Raw genomic sequence first — 18,801 nt, 5'->3', positions numbered from 1 at the left:
GTCAAAAGAGGCACGGGCCGTGAAAACACGCCCCAAGGTATTCAGGAGGAGAGGAAGGTTGACATGCATCCATATTCGAATGTAGGCTCAAAGGAGCAATTGTTCACATGAGTTATTTCCCCGCCAGGCGGGATGGAAAACTGCGTTGCAAAACTATGGCAGCGTATCTGAGGCTCATTGGTTTAACGATATGTTTGCGTGTTCCAATATGAAAAGATAAAGAGACGGACCAAGTATGCAAAGTAGGTACGTACAAGCGCCGTGCCTTCACCGTAAGATATATGTATGTAGGAGGGGAAAAACAAGTTTCAAATGTAAGTCTATATACATCCTTGAGTTTGAGTTTGGTGTTAATACCCAACAACAAATGGCGGCGACGGAACAACAGCTAAAACGCGGTGACTCTCGTCGATGTTGATGATAAGCCGGCTTGTGCCCTCCGATTCAATGGTTGCGATCGTACTGCCCGAGTGCGTCCGCCATGATGGCTTCCTCCACCTCATCGCCATCCCATCTTCCCTGTTCGACGTACTTCCTGTAGTCGAAATTGGAGTAGGTTTGAATTTTCTCGTCCACGGTCTCGCTGTACTGCGGTGCTTCGCATTGAGCACGCACAAAGGGAAGACTGCTCTTCTTCGCGTTGCTGCTGTGGTCCTCTCCCACCTCGTACTCGCTGTGTGTGGCGCGGTACTGTGCCATCAGCTCCTTCTTGTACGAAAATTGACCTCCTTGCGCACCGCTGGAAGAGGACGCTGAGACTGACTTGTGGCTAAACGCACCCTCCTGTTCCTTTCGCTGCAGCTCCGCGACGATTTCCGCAGACGTTCGCGGCTTCGCTGCGACCACCTCCGGCGCAGCAGAGGATCCCGCAGTTGCGCCTAACCCACGTTGGCGCATACGACGGGCCCGCTCGTACTCTGCACGAAAGGTTGGGTTTCTCGCGTCGTACTCTGCCCGCCGCTTCATCTCCTCCTCCCGACGCTGCTCAAAGGCGCTCTGCACTTGTTGATTTGCGTTATGCGACTGCCTCACGCGATCTACAAAGGCGCGCAGAGTCTCCGGGCTAAGCTCGACATTGGGATCCATCGACGGGTCGTAGGCGCGAGCTTTCTTCTCGATATCGCCGCGCAGCGTCCCACTGTCGTACATAGCACGCTGCTCTGGGTCGGAGAGAATGCCATGCGCGAAGGAAACCTCTTTGAAGACGTCCCCGCCACCGGGATTCTTGTCAGGATGGTACACGATTGCTAATCGGTAGTAGGCCAGACGTATCTCACGCTGGGTAGCGGTCTGGGGGACGCCTAAAACCTCGTAAAGGGCAGAGTGGCCCTTGAGGTCATAAATGCTACCTGCACACATCTTTGCAGGCAAGGTAGTGATACTTTGAGGATAGTCAACAACGGCTAATGGAGGCGTACGCCAATGCTTGTATTCAATCGTTTGTGTAACACAAACACAGCAGGGTTTAAGCTAGGACAGCACAAAAACCTTTTTGCTCGCAGCAGTATACAGAAAAAGAAAAAAAATAATCTTTCAAGTAGCTGTAGGTGGAAAATTGTCCTACCGCCTAGGGCAGACACAACATAGTGAGTATAAATATGCAAGTGATCATATAAGCAAAGAGAAGAAGAAGAGTATTATGAGCGCGGAGGACGTACGCGTGTGCACGCATGCGTGAGTCGCAGAAGGCATCAACAGGACCATCGCCAAGGCGACAAATTCCAGCGAATCGTGGTTACAGCCTTCACACATTTCTTTACCGTTAAATGACCCAAAAAAAAAAAACTAGAAAGCGCGCAGTAAAACAACAGGAAACCCCTGCTACTGCTGTTTCGTAGCTTTTCTCTACCTCCTGAGACAACGATTGCCACGCGGTAAGTCTAAACACCATTCACACCACTTTGGTATCTGAGTGAGAGGGAAAAACACTTTGAAAGCTGTTTTTTTGGTCCACTATTTGTGAAGACTACATTTGCAAAGAGTGCAGACGAAGTTTACTTGCTTCGCTGAAAAGAAAAAAGGAGGCAATAACGTTTAGGCCGCCCATGATCCAGTCTTCGCTGTTGCGCGGCCTCTGTGCTTCATGGTACGTGCGGAATAACTCTTCCCTCCAAAGCCCGTCTGCTTGAGTCCCCGGATGACGGCACCGCCTGTGCCCAGGTTATGGTTGCCAGCTACTCCGCGCACGACGTCGCGCTTCTCTGAGATGCCCAGCCAAGGGCACATGTACCCTTCCGCGTGCATAGAAATCGACCTCGCCTTGCGTTTCTTCGCTACATACTTGGCCAGAAAACGCTCTTCTTGCCTCCGAGCTGCGGAACGGGTGCGACACTGCTTTGTGTCCAGCAATTTGGTTTGCACAACTTCCGGCAGGCGCGCGAAGCCGTCTGTCTCAGTAAAGGGATCAGCAGTGCCCTCGTCCTCCTGGTCCAGAAGCAAAAGTTCCTCATAGGCCCCGGCTCCTGATTTGGTGGCGAAGTGGGTCAACTCGTCTTCTTTGTTCACGGCGAGCTTCTCCACGGAGACGGAGATCATGCTGCGTGGGATCCGTGTCCCGTCAATGGCTGTGACGTAGTTTGCATGTGGGTTCAGCATGGCAGGGAGGGACAAGGAAGAGGGCGAGCGCTCTTGTAATAAAATATCGTTTCTCTCATGCGCATTCCCCGTTGGTGTGGTAGGCGGTGTAATGGTGGTAACATCGGACAGAAAAGCAGGGTGTACGGGTCCGTCAGACAGTGAGGGCTCTGACCTTTCCACGGCCGTATCAGCTGCGTTCTCGACTTGCCCCACTTTTTCATCACTGACATGTACTTCTACGGGAGAGCGTTGTGATTCCCACGCAGAACCCAGCACGGCATGCCATTGCTCCGCTTGCGCTGACAAAGAAGATGGCCTTGAGGCGAGTGACGGCCGAATGCGAAAGGGACGATTTCCTTTCTCCACCATCGATATCGCATCCCGCACCGTATTCGAAGTGCCGGGCTCACGCCATACCGAGGTGGTGTTGTTGCTGCACGTGTCACGCCCACTCTCCGTCAACTGCCCCGCTAGCTCCACGGCGTTCCCCTTCCCATCTGCGAAAAGCTCAACCGAATGTGAGGGCACCTCGAAGAGAAAAGTTGTCGAGGGGATGACGTCGCCCAAACGGGAGCGCTGCAGGGTCTCGTCTTCGATGGCCTGCACCGCATCACCAACGCTTCCGAGGTGACAGGCCGCGACTTCCTTGGCGGTCAGTCTCCCCGCGGACACGTGACGCTCTAAAAGATGCGCTTTCATCTCCTCGTGCTGCTCTACCATCCGCGCCAATGACAAATTGTTATTCTGCGGAACAACAAACGACTCGACCGGATATCGGAGCTGTATTTCTTGAATGCGGTCGGCTGAAGGAGGCGCGTAACTGAGCTTGCGCAGGTTTGTCAGCGTAGGCGTCTCGCCGGGCAGCAGATCCTGTGTGCAGTAATGCGCAATGTCGTGCTGCAAAATCTCAATGTTGCGCGAGCGGGCAGGCTGTTCGCGATTAGCGCTGACACCCAAAATGGGGACGGTGTCCGTTCCAAGAAAGCCGAAGACCTCGCGCATGTTCCGCGCCACGCCTTCTTCGGGAAGAGTTGTGCAGCAGTAACTGGACCCCTTCGGTTTAACGTGTCCAGGATGCACCAGGCCGTCTTTGCCGATGACTGCCGTCTTTCGTTGCTGATCGGCGCAAAGGCGCCAGTGTCGGTCAATCTTTGTCAAAATTACACTGAAAGGAATGCGCTCGCGCGAGAGAAACGCCAATATCTCTTCGTCGCGCGGTTGAAAGGAAACGGGCGATCGGGCACTGGCTTCCATTAGCCAATAAACTCGCTTTAAATTACTGCCATTGCGCAGCGCCAGATAGCGAAACAAGATGGAAAAGGCATTCGCCCTCGCCGCCAGCGGCTCATCAAGTTTTCGCCATTTCCATCCGCCGTAGCCGGGGGTATCCACAAGAAGAAGAGCATCGCCCACATTGAAAAATTGGAGGAGGCGGGTCGTGCCACCAGTTGCACCAGCCTTTCCGAGACGTGCGTTATGCAGCAGACAGGAGATAAGGCTCGACTTTCCGCAATTTGGCTTTCCGATGAAGCAGATTTCTGGGAAGGAATGCAACCCTTCCGGGAGTGCCGTCAACGTTTCCACATTCTTTAAGTGCTTGTTTCCGCAGCCGAAAACCTCATTGCTGAAGCTCTCGATCGCCTCCGCGCGGTCCATCTCAGCGGAAGAGCTTGCAAGGCCTGTTTGGTCGTCCGCGCGGCTCTCAGACGAAACGGAGCCACCGAAACGTTCCCTCACGCCATTCAGGTGGATATGAGTCGCAGAGAGCGCACACCGCAGCACGCACAACACGCTTAGCATACGGTAAATTGAAATAATTTCAGCCCTTTTTTTAGAAGACAGCTCTGTGGGTGTATAGAATCAAACGAGTCCGCTGATTTGGGAAAAAAAAGGGTCCGAAGAGGAGGTGAGAGGAGAGACGACTGTTGTTCAGATGAAAACCAAAGAGACCATTGTAAGTGATTCTTCACGAAAAAAAAGAAACGGATTGCAAAGCAATTGCCACAACAATGAATAGAAGCACCAGCGCTGAATGAAGAAAGCAAGTAAAATATATATGAGAAAAAACCGAACAGGGCAGTACTAGAAGAAATACTCCATAAGTCAGGCAGTAGAATCTACTCACAAGCGGCTATGAAGTGAGATGGGGGCCTTTGCCTTCGCTGCCAGTGCATCATCCACCATCAACAAACAGATCTTTTTCAGCGGCGTTATAGGTGCAGTTCCTTTGTTTCTTTCTTTTTGATCCCCATGTGATCCTTAAAATCAATCCTATCTAAAAAACAAGGCGGTGTTTGGAAAAAGAACAAAAAAAAAGAAAAGAGACTTACTGAAACAAACTCATTGTCAGGGCACATGCGCATTCATAAATAGTCTCTGCGGTGCTCTCAACCACGGGCAGGTGTCCACGGCAAAAAAAAAACAGCGACGTTTGAATTGCACTTGCACTTCACTGAACTGCAAATTACCTTTTAATCTTCAGTGAAAATGCGTTCTGCACCTCCCTTTGAGTGATTGGTTTTTATGTAGAGAAAACAAAGGTGTATAGACGAAAAGAGGAGATATATTTACTGTCTTTTCACGGTGAGAAGCAAAAAACTCTTCTTGTCAGTCTTATTGTTGCATTGGAGGTGCTCAACGTTCTTGGTAACTCCTTGAGCACACACAACCAAAAGAAAAACTGAAACGAAGACAATATGAACAAAAACTCAAACTCAAACAACATCAAAAAAGTATAGAGAGAGATTTCATCAAACGCCAAGTATGAAGCGCCAACGAGCTGAAGAGGATACAGACAAAACGGAAATGATGAGGAGAAAAGGGTACAGGCGATACACGAAAAAAAGAGAGAAATAATCGCTTCACGACACGAAACAACAATCGATGACGATACAGGAAGAAAGAAAGAAAAAGAAATCCTTCGATTTACGACAAAAACGACTCGTAAACACAAACGTAACATGTAAAAATAATAAACAAACTTCAGCCGAAAAAAAAACCGACTTCCTTTTGTCCCGAGTTGAAATCTCAAACAAACAAATCAATAGTATTTGACGAGGTACTGTTGATCGCTCCACTTCGCACAACGAGGGGAACAAAGAAAGACAGTAAGAAAAGGTATAGAACGAGAAGGCGAAGTGCGTCCACGGCGACATACGTGACAACAGCGACAGCTATTGATTTCGAGTCAAGACTAGCACACGAAAAAGAAGGAATGATACCTCTGAAAAAAAAAAAATGTTTTTGAGACAGTACAGACGGAAGTAGATCATTAAGTAAATAATAATTTGTTGTCTACCGTGCTAAGCTTGCCGCGGAGCCAACAAATCGGGCTAAAACAAAAGAAACTAGACTTACAGCTCATCGGAGTCCTCGTCCGAGTCGTGCTTCTTTGGCACAATGTGGATATTTCCCTCACGTTGAGGAGGCTGCTCCTCCGGCGCCGGTGGAGGCATAGACTTCGGCGTCGGCTCCGGAGTGTCTGCCTTCGGTGTCGGCTTGGGCGTGGCTGCCTTCGGTGTTGGCTTGGGCGTGGCTGCCTTCGGTGTTGGTTTCGGCGTGGCTGCCTTCGGCGTTGGTTTCGGCGTGGCTGCCTTCGGCGTTGGTTTCGGCGTAGATTTCACCGAAGGCTTCTTCGACGACCTCGTCGACGTGGGCACGGAGGAAGGATCCGCCGGCGCAGAAGTCGGCGGCGTGGCCAGCGCAGGAACCTCAGGATCGACGTGCTGCGGCGCGGCCTGGGGAGGGGGAGACCGCTGCGACTGCGGCTGCGGCGCGGCCTCCACCTCCACCATGCGCGTCTTCGGCTCACCCTCAACGCCGTCCTTGCGGATCGGCGTGTAGGTGACCTTGAGCATCTTGCCGGCATCGGCTGCCTTCACGACGTACTTCTTCGCGTTGCGCTCCACAATGTTGAACACCTCGGTCTCAGGGTCTTCGGCCTCCCACGTCACGATCGAATTGCCCTCTGTGCCGCCGCAGTAATCCGCGTGCAGGCTCAGCTCCTTGCCCACCGTCGGCTCGCCCACAATGTTCAGCAGGTTCACTTCCGGCGCGCACGGCTCCACCGGACCATCGCGAAGTGCGGTCACAACCTTGCCCGTCACGCCATCGTGGCGCACCGGGGTCACGGAAACCTCGATAGAGCACCCCACATCCCTGTTGGTCAGCACCACAAAGTTGCTGTTTGGTGTGCCGATCTTGGTCATATGGTTGCGGGTGCGATCGCGACGGTACCACTGAACCATGTGCGCGCCGCTCTGCCCGCCGTGATAGTCGAACTCGAGCGACAACGTGTGCTTCTCCTCCATCGTGCCGACGATAGCCAAGTTCTCCACACGAGGCGGAGAGGACTCGATGGGGTTGTCCAGGACACAGCGGCATGTCTCACCAGCGACGCCCTCCCCATTCACCGGGGTGTACTCTACAGCGAGGCATTGGCCGACGTCTTCGCTGACGACTACATACTTGGTGCCGTTGGCGCCTGCGATGGGCGTGTACTCGTCCTTCTTGCCGGACTTGCGCAGCCACTGGTAGAAGCTGTCCCCCTCCTCGCCGCCATGGTAGTCCACGTCGACCTCCAGCTGGCTTCCCTCCACCAGGTTTCCAATGATCTTGATGGAGCGACACTCGGGCAGGCATGCCGTGACAGGGTCCGTCGTCACAGACTTCGGCTCGCCAGCGACCCAATCGTTGCGGACCGGGATGAACTCAGCGCGAACGCGGCAGCCGATGTCCTGGCGGGTCACCTCGTACCCCGCCCACGGATCCACGATGTCCACCTCTGTCTCCTCGCCGTTGGCGGAGATGCGGTACCACTTCAGCACCGAAATGCCTTCCGTACCGCCCAGGTAGTCCGCCTCAGCCGTGAGGAGGCCGCCCTCCGTCGCCACGCCGGTCACCTCCAGGCGCGGGCACTGCGGTGGGGCCGGCTTGATGGGCGACGAGATGTCGAAGTACAGGAACGAGAACTCGCCGGCGACGTAGGCCAGCACCTCGGCGCGCACGCAGCAATCAATGTCGCTGGTGACCGGCGTGTAGGTGAGAGAGTTCTCATCCTCAATGACGTCGTACGACCCGTTGGGGTTGCTGCGCATCCAGCGGATGTGCAGGATGGTGTCCTGCTCCTCCTCCTGGGGCTCCAGCTCCGCGACCTTGTAGATGTTGCAGAAGCCTTGCTTGTACTTGGAGGGCATGCTGTTCGCCTCCGAAACCTTCTCCACGCCGTCCACGATGTAACGGTACTCGTAGTCTCCGGCAGGAAGGTAGAGCGTCGTGTGGAAGTACACCTCGTCCCCCTCGACGCAGCGCTCAAGGCTGATCGGCTCCGTCCAGTTGTTCATGGAGCCGACGACGAAGACCTCCGCCGCCTCGCCGGAGACCTTGAAGATGACGGGGTAGAGGTAGCTGGACTGAAACACCTCCGTCGTGCGCTGCGCATACGGGCGGACATCTTGCATGCAGAGAGAGAGCATCACCGGCTCGCCCTCCATGATCTCACCGTCCTCAGACGCCGGGACAAGGTTGATGGAGCACAGCTGCAGGTACTTCGCCTCCTGACGGGCACGCTGCATCTTCACCATAAAGGCTGCCGCAGCCACCTCCGGCTGCTCGCCCTCCACCATAAATCCCTCGCGCACGCAGTAGGCCACCTTACCCTTGAACTTATCCGCCTCAGCGCGCTCGTCCTCCTGAATCCGGTTACCGTCAACGGACACCAGGTTGAGACCGTTCACCGCGATCGCCATCGGCCGGTAGCGCGGGGCATCGGTGATCGGGTTACCGACAAGGTTCAGCGTGTGCAGGTTCGGCAGCGCGGGGTAGTTCTCGAAGCTCGTAATGTTGTTGAAGTTCAGCGACAGCACGCGAAGGTTTGGCAAGTTTTCCAGCCCGGTGAAGGAGCTGATGGAGTTGTCGCTTAGGCACAGCGTTTCGATCGCGGCGAAGTTGCTGATGCCGACAAGGGTGTCGATTTTGTTTCCTGTCATGTAGAGGTGGTGCAGGTGCGGTGTGTACTTGAGGAAGTCCACCGCCCCGCTGATCTCGTTGATGGAAAGATCCAGAACGCGGAGGTAGTCCATCTTAGATTGACAGTCGAAGCTGACCAGCTCGTTCTCACGGAGATACAGGTATTCCGCATCAAAGTGGTCCAGCGTCACCTCGCGCACACTGCGCAGGTCCTTGTGGTTCATCTGCACTCCAGTAGGCTTGGTGGCACCAAAAGGCCCCAGGCCGCGACGGGTGTTGCTGGTCAACATGGCAGGGTAAGAAAGCAAGGTAATAAAACAGTGTCTGTACTGGTACGTATAGGCTGGGGAACGGTTCAGAGAACTCTAATAGTTAAAAAGTCTGATGATGCTACCTCCTCAGAAAAGAAGTAGGAACTGCTTTCGAAATGTGTGTTTGGTTTGCTTTGGGGAGGAAATTTTTTCTTTAAAGATAATGTATCGAGCTTTTATCCAACTCATTAAAAGAAAAAAACGAGAGTGCAAAGACAAAAAGAGGAAGGATGAGCGGAGAGATAAGGAGAAAGCACACTTTCACATTAATAAAAAACAGTGGCGCCCTTAACCAGTTCCTTTACCTGCGTTACTCGTAAGGTGTTGACTCGTACGCCTCGCAAAGCGAGTGATAATTGAGGACATTTCTTTTCCTTCCACGAACGCAAAGAGTTTGTCCATCCTTTGGAAAGAAGACGAGTAACTCTTATTTCGGCTTGGCAGGAGAGCAAGAACGAGAGAGCTCGGGAAAGGTTTTGCGTGTTTTCTTTTTCTTCCCAAACAAAAGGTGGTTTTCGAATGCCAACTGCAACGTGAACATAACATGTTGTGTTCATTTCAGTGTGAAGGTTGAATTTAAAAGAAGGAGTGAGTTTGAGATCCGGTTAGTCAACACGTCCTAACCGCCGCCACCACCGCTATTCATCATCCACTGACGTGCCTCAAGAGCAAGGGAAGTGCTATTTTGTCGAAATGATTGTACCACGGCATCAAGTGGAAGCTGCGGCGACTCGGCGTAGACGGAATCAAAAGAAGTCGCGTGAACTAGTTCCACGACATCTGCCGTTGATACAATCCCGACCACCTTGGCAGCGTTCTGCGGGCGGGTCAGAGCTGCGACTTGGAGGGGCGACTTGTGCAGGTACTCTAGCAGAACGTTACACGGTGTGCTGGCGCAGTACCTCGGCAGAGGTAGCAGTGGAAGGTCACGAATTCGAATTGTGGGGCCTTCCTCGCAGTACGCCAGGAAAAGTAAAAGACGCAGCTCAAACACTTGAGTGACGTCGGACGGGTTGAAGGCATCTTTGTAGACAGCGACGTAGGTGAGCTTGTGTGCTGCCATGCTCTGTATCATCTTTTTGCTAATAATGGCGTCCTGATGCACAGTGAATGTGGCACCAATGCCCTTTTTCAAGACAGAACTGCCTTCGTGCTCGGAGAGACTGAGCACCCCCAGCATTATTTGCGTTTCGAGTCGCTGAATCGGTATGTGCTCGTCGGTGTCGAGTTCCCTTTCGTGGCGCAGCCCAGGCGCGTCGCCGGCTGCGTGCATGTTGTGCAGCACTTCACCACGATAGCGAATCACCTCTCGCAGTTGGCCTCGCTTGAAGGCAACGCTGGACCGACTACCAACGCACCAGTCGAGCAGCTTGCCCAATGGCCACGAAATCGGCGCTGTCGCCACCATCAGAAGAACAATTAAGGGGACCAGTGCGGAGCCAAACGCCAGAGCGTGGTGGGTGAAAAGAGCTTCCGGGATAATTTCGCCAAACACGACGAGTAAGGCAACAGACACTACAATGGTCATGGCTGGATTAAGAAGCACATGGAAGAGAAGCGGCAGCATTTCTGTCGCGGCAGAATCGACGACGACAAGGGTGACGAGCAACCAATGTGGATTTCGAAGGACAGGCAGCATCTTGCGCGCCTGCTGCCCTTCCAACGTGTCTGTGCGCTGCGCAAGCGCACGCAGTCGTGCGGTGTCGAATGAGAAAACACTTATGATCAGTCCGGCCATCAGTCCGGCGAGCAGCACGAGAACTCCGGTGATCGCTAAAAGCACCCATACTGACACGTTCATCGGCACCCCAAGGATGCTGTATCCGTCTGCCATTGTCGACAATAGAAGGCTAAGATTAGATAGTGAATAGACGCAACAAAATAATAATAATATCAATAACAATAACAATGGGTAGCAAAGTTAGAGTAATACTCGCCACTGGTGGGAAGAAAGATCCGGTGCGCCTCAGATCTCTCAATGTATCGCCCAACGATAACTCTTTTGACACAAGGTTGAATATATTCAGTTTATTAGGTATTTCGCGAAGAACGCTGAGACGCTTTTTTTTTTCTCGTGTACTCGCAATAGGGGTTCTTCTATCACAGGTGAGCGCGGGGAAAAACGCTGTTTTTTAGAGTGCCGCAGGTTTTGAAAAGAGAAGATGGAAAAGATAGTAGAGAGGGAGCAAAGTAGTAGGCAATGCGAGTTCGCGAAGACTGTGGGAGAGCTGTAACGTTTTGTTTTGTGTTATTATTATCATTACTACAGTCGACACTTTACTCCATAAAAACAGCTTTCCATCTGACCACGTAACGGCTGCTCAGGCTCAAGAAGGCTATCAAAGCTTGACGTTGAAAGTACCACATCTTTATTTACTCAATAAATTGGGAGAAAGACGGAAGCATACTAGAAAATACAGAGGAAAAACACGCGTGGAACGTTTTTATAAGAAAAAGAAGAGCCATAACAGCAAAAAAGATAAAATGTGAAAGAGTGAATCCAACGTTTTTTGATGTTTTGTGGATTATTATTGTTTTACGGATGCCCGCCGATTCCTGTGCCTTCCCTCGCAACGCGACCCAACGGCGGAGGAGGTGTGCTGCGGTTGCTCACAATGTTGAGCCGATCTGTCGCGTCGCCGCCCCGTATAGACCTCTCAGCAGCCGGAATCGCAGAGTACAAGGAGAAGCTTGCGTTCAAGCTGCTTGGACGAGTACTCACGTTGAGCGTGTACTCGCCGACACGGCGGAATACCTTCCATGAGCGCATCATGAGCTGCATCGGCGAATGGTTCCGCGGATCCATTTCCGCCTCGAAAGTGGTTTCGTGAAGCTGCTCCGAGACGTTGCGTAGCGTCAGCAACCCAATCACCTTGTCGTCACCCCCATCCGTAATAGCCACGATAGACGGTGAAATGCGTTGCAGATGCACAAAAATATCCGTCGCCTGCGTTCCACCGCTGAAACGGGTAAGGGGCATCAGCTGCAAATCACGCACGCGTAGTTCCTCTGATTCTGACCGGTAAATCAGCAAAAGAAGCATCTTCGTCATGAGGAGTTGCGTCACGTTGGCTGGGTTATTGAGATCTTCGTAAACTGGAATAAAGTTGTAACCTTTTGCAAAAACCTCTGCTATGGCGGAGTGAGAAAGAATGGTGTCGATGTGCCACTTGAACATGTCGGCAATAGGAATTTGAATCATGTCCTTTGCCGTGCTCTCAGAGAGGCTGAGGACATTGAGCATCAGAGTCGCTTCTTCCTTGGTGAGATCCTCCTCGTCGCTTTCGTTTTCCTCGTCCTCTTGGCCACTCTCCTGAGCAGCACGCTTCTCTTGCCTTTTCTTCTCGTTCATCTCGTCCTGAATGCGGATAATCTCGCGCAGCTCGCGGCGCTGGAAAAAGACAGCCTCTTTGTCGCCAACAATCGCATCCATCAGCCGGCCTATCGGCCACGCGACCGGTGCGGTGACCCACATCAGTGCCCGGATGAACGGGGACAGGAAGGCACAGAACTCGAACGCGTGATGGATAAAAATGGCTTGCGGCAAAATCTCGCAGAAAATCAGCGTTATGGCAACAGAGGTGACGATGGCTACCACTGGATTGAGAAAGGCGTTGAGTACCAGCGGCATCATTTCGAGGGCAATGTCGTTCCACGTGAGAAGGGCCATGAGCAACCAATGCGGCTTCTCAAGAATCGCCAGTAGACGCTTTGCGCCCTCGGCGTCGGCTTGGTTACCGCTGTACGCGATTCCAGTTAGACGACCAATGTCGAGGGAGAAGACGCACAGAACTAGCCCAGCCATCATACCTGCCAAGCAGATCAAAACGAGCACAATGAGCACCCCGATAGGGGCTGGAACGGTCACAGACATGCCAAAAAATGTTTCGCCCATCTTCGTCTTTGTTCTTCACTGAAAAAGAGAAAGATAAATTTAACATATATACAACGCCTTTTTCTCAAAAAGTTAGCAGAACTTCTCCTGGGCTAAAACGCGTAACTGGTCATCAAGGCTTGAAGCGGAACGAATTAAACGCCTGCAAAAAAAAAAAAGAGCAGGAAAGCAATAAAGCAATAACTAAAGCCGACGTTGTGCGCAGTGAATGTACGTTTGGGCAGTGAAAGAAGGGAAAAGGTGGCGATCGTGAAGGATTACTAATTTGATGAAGGACACATCACTATTGAAAGAAAAGGTTGATATTCAGTAAAGAGAGAACTTCGAGTTGCAAAAAAAAGCAGTTCAGAAAAGAAAGAGGTAGGTAAGACACAAAGAGACTCATGAATTTTGATTGCGCCCGGTGTGAAAGAAGCTATAGGAAACTGTTCCGGCTTCGTTTTTGAAAAAGGGCGGTTGAGAATGATCGAATGATGTAACACTACTGTTTTTACAGCCGAAGTGCCTTTCAGTATCGCTAATATTAATGTATTATTTTTGCTACATCAACCGTTAAGAGCATGGCAAGTGCCAAAGTGACTGCCCACGTCGCCACACCTAGATGCATAAGCAGAAGCAGAGCCATTCATCGTTCTTTTTATCATTCATAGATCTTTTTATCCTTCATAGTTTTCAACTTTTCCTTTTTGGACAAGAACACAGCTCAGTTATATCGACTTTACTACACGGCACGGTACACTGCCGTTGAGCAGCGTTTTTTTAGAAAATGTAGATGGCGTCATAGATAACTGTCCATACAAGAATGTATGTCATGGCGCCGCTAAGCATTTGCTGAACAGAAAACAACTCAGACGTTCCTTTCGGGAAGTACTTGTTCGGATTGCCGCTGCAGCCAAAAGTCATAATGGCGAACGAGGTCACGGCAGCGAAAGCCACAAAAAAGAAAAGTCCCCACAAGTTTGTCAGCCCAAGAACACCGGCGGCCACTCCGGCGAGCAGTGATCCCATTGTGCGAACCTGGAAAACAGTTTCATAGTTCTTGCCAATCTCTCGGCCCATGAAGCGCGCTTCCGGGAGGCTCATTGTGAAACTATCGAAGGTGAATAGGAAAGAAGAATGTGAGACGACTAACTTGTGTTGTGGAAACGCGGGGTAAAAAAAAAGTAGGTGAGAAAAGTGGGAAATGAAGAACATCGAGGTGAAGAAGAGCAAGCATTCCGCATTGTGTGTCACAAACAGGTAACGCGCAGCAAAAACTTCCTTTTCATTTTGCAGCAGGAAACCAACGAAAACACTGATCCATCCTGTTTTGCTCTTTGTGGTGCTGTTGAAAAAGCCGAGTGGCGACCATGACAGCAAGCAGGTTGTTTCGTTTTGATGTTGCCAGCGTTGGTGGTGGTGTATGTGGGTGCGTGGAGAAAGAGAACGCGCTTGTAGGAAAATGTGAAACAAAATCAAATGTAGCGAACCGAACAGAAAAAGACAAGCTTGCCTGTTCTTACCGACCTTTGTACTGTTCTACCTGCAGTTGAAGAATTACTTCTCGCTCGCGTTGCTTTTCAAAGTACGACACCCAACTTGGCGGACACGATTGGTCATAGATCTTCTTATGCGCGGCGCATTCTTTCTCGGGGTCCTCCGGGAGGGTATCGAGGCACTTGTGGTACGTGTCACGAGTCTCGTAGCACACCTCACGTTTTTTTGCGTTCTGCATCACTACTGATAAAATGCTTTGGGGAGCAAATACTTATGTTGAAATCAAGATGTTGGGCGATCAAAATGGAAGAGACGGTGAGTCGGGCGTCTGCTTTCGAAGCAGACGTGACAATAAGGGAGTGTGCCTGAGAAAGTCTCTTTGTTATGACTTTCACAAGCGATTGGTGAAGTGAAGTCGAAGATTCAGTAAAGTTGAAAAACAAATAAGATGTCAATCGTTGCAGAAAGCAAGGAAAGAGTAAGAGTGAAAGTGGAGCACACCAGGGTCAAAGAGTTGAGTCAGCAGCTCAAACCCGACATGCGCTGTTTAGAATGGCAACTAAGTTTGATATATGAAAGAAAAGAGAGCAAAATGCTGTTAGGAGAATGAGTACGATGTAAACGAAGGCTGCCAAAAATACTCCAACCAAAATCTACCGCGTAAGTACGTCAGCACACAACAACTCAGCGCTTTCTTCTTTTTTTCTCGCAGATAATCATGTTGTCCTTCATAAGCTGCATCAAAAGCGCCGAACCCGGCGCCGAGGTGCCCCGAAAAAAGACACCTGCACCCACTTGTACGTTCCGACAATGAGAAAAAGCGCGGCAATATACTTACCTTTCGTGCGCACTGCTCTTGCGAAATCCTTTGTCAGTACTTCATCCCGAATGTAAGACACACTTTTAGCATCTCCGTTCTGGTGCTCCGACACCACAGTTAGTATCTTGCCGCGATGGTACATCATGGAGACATTAAACGGATTTGCTTCAAGGAAAGCTACCCACCCACCAGCGTTGAGTGGAGAAGCCCGTATCGCTCCGTCGAATTGGGCGTTGGCCGGCCTAAGCAAGCACATGCTTGTCCACGCGCTCCCGCCTTCACATACAACAGCTAATTCATCGCCGTTAGCTGAGCGCCACGTTCCTCCGAGGGCAAAGGAGAGCGTCCTTGAGCTCGACCAACTCATCAAAGCTGAGCAGAGGACAGCGGCCATCAAAGCTGAGGCGAAAACATTGCGGTAAAATGAGTTGCCTTTCATTGAGCTTTTCGCTACGGGAATTGTCATCGTTTTGGCCGGCTTGGACAAGAGTAGTAGCCTTCCATTGCAAAAAAGATGGGAGAGTTTTTGCTTTTAAAAAAGGATGCAGGAGATAAAAAGAAAATTCACTAGGTACATATTTTATTGAGGACCACAGAACTGTCGGGGAGGTGATTGCAAAACATCTCTCGAAGGGCCAAAAGAGGTCTTTCGGACAAAGCGCGAACTCAAAAAAGAATGTCGACTGATCTGGAATTCGGCAATCAAAAGAACAAAAAGAGTAGAGAAAACAATGCTTTGTCTACAGTCATTACTCCTTACTATCATGTTTATTCCTTGCACTATTGTTGTCTCAAAAACCACTTTTCAAGCTGTACAGATAAAAAGGGTGCACCTCATGAGAGGCTTCCAAAAAATTAAAGCCTTTTTTCCCGCGGAAAATCTTCTCCGCTTTTTCTCTTCCGACTGACTTAATGAGTTCCACCAGTTCCTCCACTGCGTTGCGCTCCGCTGCAGTTCGCGGTAAAACACCGCGAAATTCGTTGGTGTCGCTGGTCTTCTCAGTCTCTGCCGCCAGCCGCCTCTTTTTGCGGGTGAAAGCTTCGCGCTCGCAGTATTGAATGTGCCGTTTGCCTTTCAGAGTCAGAGGAGCTAAGACGGACGAGTCGGATATTGAAGGCGTAATTTCATTCATGACCCCGTCAAGCCACAAACCCGCGTTCGCCTTCGTAAGACCGCTCATCAGAAAGTGCATGACCCCAGATTCGAGGAGATTTGCAGGAAGCGGCATCACAGCGCTTGACTCTGCCGTCTCGCTGAAGACACAAATATTATGCAGCGAAATGTGGAAGACGGAATGCGCTACTATAATAGGGTAAGACAACTCCAAGGGACTCTGAAGGCAACGATTCGAGCCTTCAATGATTGACTCCATTTCACAGTAAGCGGACTTGGGAGGCAAACAAACAACGTTCACCTCCTTCTTCTCCAGCGCGAGACCGGCGTTTAACGGTGCTTGTTCATACCATCCTCGGCAAACGGTTGGAATTGAACCAGTCAGATGCGGTCGAAGAGGAAACCGCGTCCCGTTCGGCGAGCTCAAAATGTAATGCACGCGATTCTGCACAGCTCCGTCCCCAAATCCAAACCGCGCAAGTTGCTCAACGAGGGCGCTCCGTGGAATGCTGTTTTGAAATTCAAAGATCAGCTGATGTTCACTACAGAATTCCGCAACGGCGGTCTCGACCCACGTGTGAAAAGTATGGCGGCCTTTCACTACTTCTTGCGGAACGCTCAACGGCTGACGAAGCAGGAAGGCCCAAAGAATGGCCTTCCCATCAGCCAATGTGAGCGAATCATGTCTTGTTTGCACATCGCCAATGCGGAAATGAAATGACAGAAAGCGTCCAAGAACACTTAGCTCCAAAACTTCTGGAGAAACGTCAGAACTTGATGCCATTATTCCAGCGGCTTGAAGAGTGTAAACAGTTGAGTTGAAAAAAATCCACGCCTGTTCCGTACAGAATAAATTGCGTGGGAGAGATACAAACGGTTGTTTGCTGACTGGAGAGAAACGCATTACGAAGCGTCGAAAAAGGAGAAGCAGCGTACCCCCGCATAAGTGAACAGCGTGTTCTGTTGCGGAAGAATTCGGTAGGACGTCTCGTTTGAAAAACGGCGGATTTTGGAGCTGCAGGATCCGTCTTTCTTGCGCTTTCACACCACAGTTTTGTAAAGCGATAGTGCACCTCACAATTTCTTCCTCGATCGTGTTTGCGATCTCGCAAAAACCGCCGTGGATAACAACTTTTACATCCACTTTGCTGAGTAAGTTCTCCTCCATGGACACACTCATCTGACTCACGAGCCACGTAGCGCTGCAGACAAAAACGACAGGCGATGACTTAGCCAGCTCATCAAAGCTCCATTCACGTTCGCTTTGCACACGCAGTGGTTCGGAACTGTAGCTATCAAGAATTTGATTCACTAATGTGGAGCGCACAGCCGCGATGTGGGGTACCACGAGTAGAATGGTAGGCGATCTCAGCTTATTGTCTTGCGGTTCGTTCTCTTCATCACATAGCATCTCATGGGCGTCAACTGCCTCACTGCAAACTGTCTCTAGCCAATCCGTGTCGCAACAAGGGAGACACTGCGCTTGAGAGATCAGTTCTTCGTAGGAGGAGCTAAAATTGTTGTCGTCAGTTCGTGTAACAGACAGTTTCAATTTGTTTTCGGCGTAAAACTGCAGTTTGTCTGCCACACTTGCACCTTCAGGGGTGTTGAGGACAACAAGCTCAATTGTCACAGCCTCAAGAACAGCTTGGTGATGCCCTTTCTTGGAGTAAAAGTGAAGAATCGACGCTACACCAGAGAGCAATAAGGAAAGAAGACATTCCCCATAACCGTTCGAGTGACCTAAAGAAATGTCAACGTATTCTATTCTAAATTTGCTTGGCGTCGCAGCTATTCCGTTAATAAGAAAGAGAAGATTAGTCCAAATTTGATTTATTGTTGTTGTGTTAATTAATTTGATCAACACAGTCTGGGTGTGCTCGTTCGAAGCGCCGCAGTCTGCCAGAAGACACGTCTCCCTGATGACCACGTAATCCGACCCTGATTTTTTAAAAAGCGGCTGCGTCGAAGAAAAATCAGTTTTGAATTCAGGGAAGACAGTGCCAGCAGACGTCGTCCGTGTTCCGGTGGTAGCCTTGAACTTTTCACCCAACGCATCAGCGAAAACGGTGCCTGACTTAACAAAAAATGGTATTGACCTTGGACTTACCATTAAATGGCCTGGAAGCTTATGTAGACGACAGTTTTGCACTGCCTCGTAGAACACAGTGGTTTCAACTGGAGTGAAATATGGCACATCGTTAAAGTACCCTGAAGTCCCGTCGAACCTCGGCAGCATTGTGGGAAAAATGTATTGTGCGCTTCTCTTGAGTACAGAAGTAAAAGGTGTAGAAAAACCAAGGATTGCACAGCAGGAGGAAAATAGAGAAAGACAGAAACCAACTCTTTTATTGTTTCCACACCCTGATGATGCCGGCCACCTCAACGTGTCCGAGTCCAGTACCCATTAAATGAGGAACCAAAGAACCTCCAGACGGTCCTCGTGTCCGGTTGTGCGCTTACTGGCTTGGCGGACAAGTTTGGGTCGTGCTTATGCTAGAGAGACTTGCAGCAGCTCACACGTTCGATACGACTCACAAAAACACGTGTCTATGGGCTACTAAAACCATAAGATGGGCCGCAGAATTTATTTTGCTATTACGCTGTGATGATGGTGAGCGCAATCCGGATGAGCCACAGC

At 50.6% G+C, this 18,801-nt stretch overlaps 9 protein-coding genes across 13 annotated transcripts; all 9 read right to left on the bottom strand.

The window, feature by feature from the left end:
* Positions 1-444: 444 nt before the first annotated feature.
* ABB37_01379 (putative chaperone protein DNAj) lies at positions 445-1,569 on the bottom strand (the record flags this gene model as incomplete). The annotated part of the gene is made up of 1 exon (XM_015797852.1): positions 445-1,569. The coding sequence occupies exon 1, from the start codon at positions 1,357-1,359 to the stop codon at positions 445-447; it is 915 nt and encodes a 304-aa protein (XP_015663372.1). The 5' UTR covers positions 1,360-1,569.
* A 465-nt stretch (positions 1,570-2,034) lies between these two features.
* On the bottom strand, positions 2,035-4,452 carry ABB37_01378 (putative mitochondrial hypothetical protein; the record flags this gene model as incomplete). 2 transcript variants are annotated; one of them, XM_015797850.1, is made up of 1 exon in its annotated part: positions 2,035-4,452. In XM_015797850.1, the coding sequence occupies exon 1, from the start codon at positions 4,375-4,377 to the stop codon at positions 2,035-2,037; it is 2,343 nt and encodes a 780-aa protein (XP_015663370.1). In that variant the 5' UTR covers positions 4,378-4,452. The 2 variants fall into 2 exon arrangements, with proteins under 2 accessions (XP_015663370.1, XP_015663371.1); XM_015797851.1 differs by having other exon boundaries at positions 2,035-4,423.
* Positions 4,453-5,930: 1,478 nt separating this feature from the next.
* Positions 5,931-9,041, bottom strand: ABB37_01377 (putative mitochondrial hypothetical protein,leucine-rich repeat protein; the record flags this gene model as incomplete). Of its 2 annotated transcripts, none has more annotated exons than XM_015797848.1 (1): positions 5,931-9,041. In XM_015797848.1, the coding sequence occupies exon 1, from the start codon at positions 8,832-8,834 to the stop codon at positions 5,931-5,933; it is 2,904 nt and encodes a 967-aa protein (XP_015663368.1). In that variant the 5' UTR covers positions 8,835-9,041. The 2 variants fall into 2 exon arrangements, with proteins under 2 accessions (XP_015663368.1, XP_015663369.1); XM_015797849.1 differs by having other exon boundaries at positions 5,931-9,030.
* Positions 9,042-9,474: 433 nt separating this feature from the next.
* Positions 9,475-10,982, bottom strand: ABB37_01376 (hypothetical protein; the record flags this gene model as incomplete). The annotated part of the gene is made up of 1 exon (XM_015797847.1): positions 9,475-10,982. The coding sequence occupies exon 1, from the start codon at positions 10,687-10,689 to the stop codon at positions 9,475-9,477; it is 1,215 nt and encodes a 404-aa protein (XP_015663367.1). The 5' UTR covers positions 10,690-10,982.
* A 409-nt stretch (positions 10,983-11,391) lies between these two features.
* Positions 11,392-13,073, bottom strand: ABB37_01375 (hypothetical protein; the record flags this gene model as incomplete). Its single annotated transcript, XM_015797846.1, has 1 exon — positions 11,392-13,073. Exon 1 carries the CDS (start codon positions 12,748-12,750, stop codon positions 11,392-11,394), a length of 1,359 nt encoding a protein of 452 aa, XP_015663366.1. The 5' UTR covers positions 12,751-13,073.
* Positions 13,074-13,509: 436 nt separating this feature from the next.
* ABB37_01374 (hypothetical protein) lies at positions 13,510-13,883 on the bottom strand (the record flags this gene model as incomplete). Of its 2 annotated transcripts, none has more annotated exons than XM_015797844.1 (1): positions 13,510-13,883. In XM_015797844.1, exon 1 carries the CDS (start codon positions 13,831-13,833, stop codon positions 13,510-13,512), a length of 324 nt encoding a protein of 107 aa, XP_015663364.1. In that variant the 5' UTR covers positions 13,834-13,883. The 2 variants fall into 2 exon arrangements, with proteins under 2 accessions (XP_015663364.1, XP_015663365.1); XM_015797845.1 differs by having other exon boundaries at positions 13,510-13,879.
* Positions 13,884-14,248: 365 nt separating this feature from the next.
* Positions 14,249-14,616, bottom strand: ABB37_01373 (hypothetical protein; the record flags this gene model as incomplete). Its single annotated transcript, XM_015797843.1, has 1 exon — positions 14,249-14,616. Exon 1 carries the CDS (start codon positions 14,462-14,464, stop codon positions 14,249-14,251), a length of 216 nt encoding a protein of 71 aa, XP_015663363.1. The 5' UTR covers positions 14,465-14,616.
* Positions 14,617-14,966: 350 nt separating this feature from the next.
* ABB37_01372 (hypothetical protein) lies at positions 14,967-15,577 on the bottom strand (the record flags this gene model as incomplete). 2 transcript variants are annotated; one of them, XM_015797841.1, is made up of 1 exon in its annotated part: positions 14,967-15,577. In XM_015797841.1, exon 1 carries the CDS (start codon positions 15,510-15,512, stop codon positions 14,967-14,969), a length of 546 nt encoding a protein of 181 aa, XP_015663361.1. In that variant the 5' UTR covers positions 15,513-15,577. The 2 variants fall into 2 exon arrangements, with proteins under 2 accessions (XP_015663361.1, XP_015663362.1); XM_015797842.1 differs by having other exon boundaries at positions 14,967-15,545.
* A 260-nt stretch (positions 15,578-15,837) lies between these two features.
* On the bottom strand, positions 15,838-18,428 carry ABB37_01371 (hypothetical protein; the record flags this gene model as incomplete). The annotated part of the gene is made up of 1 exon (XM_015797840.1): positions 15,838-18,428. The coding sequence occupies exon 1, from the start codon at positions 18,397-18,399 to the stop codon at positions 15,838-15,840; it is 2,562 nt and encodes an 853-aa protein (XP_015663360.1). The 5' UTR covers positions 18,400-18,428.
* Positions 18,429-18,801: the final 373 nt, after the last annotated feature.

The sequence above is a fragment of the Leptomonas pyrrhocoris genome (assembly GCF_001293395.1).
Source record: "Leptomonas pyrrhocoris isolate H10 chromosome Unknown, whole genome shotgun sequence".
Taxonomy (NCBI): domain Eukaryota; phylum Euglenozoa; class Kinetoplastea; order Trypanosomatida; family Trypanosomatidae; genus Leptomonas; species Leptomonas pyrrhocoris.
The sequence above is the reverse complement of the archived record's forward strand: the minus strand, read 5'-3'. Positions and strand labels throughout refer to the sequence as shown.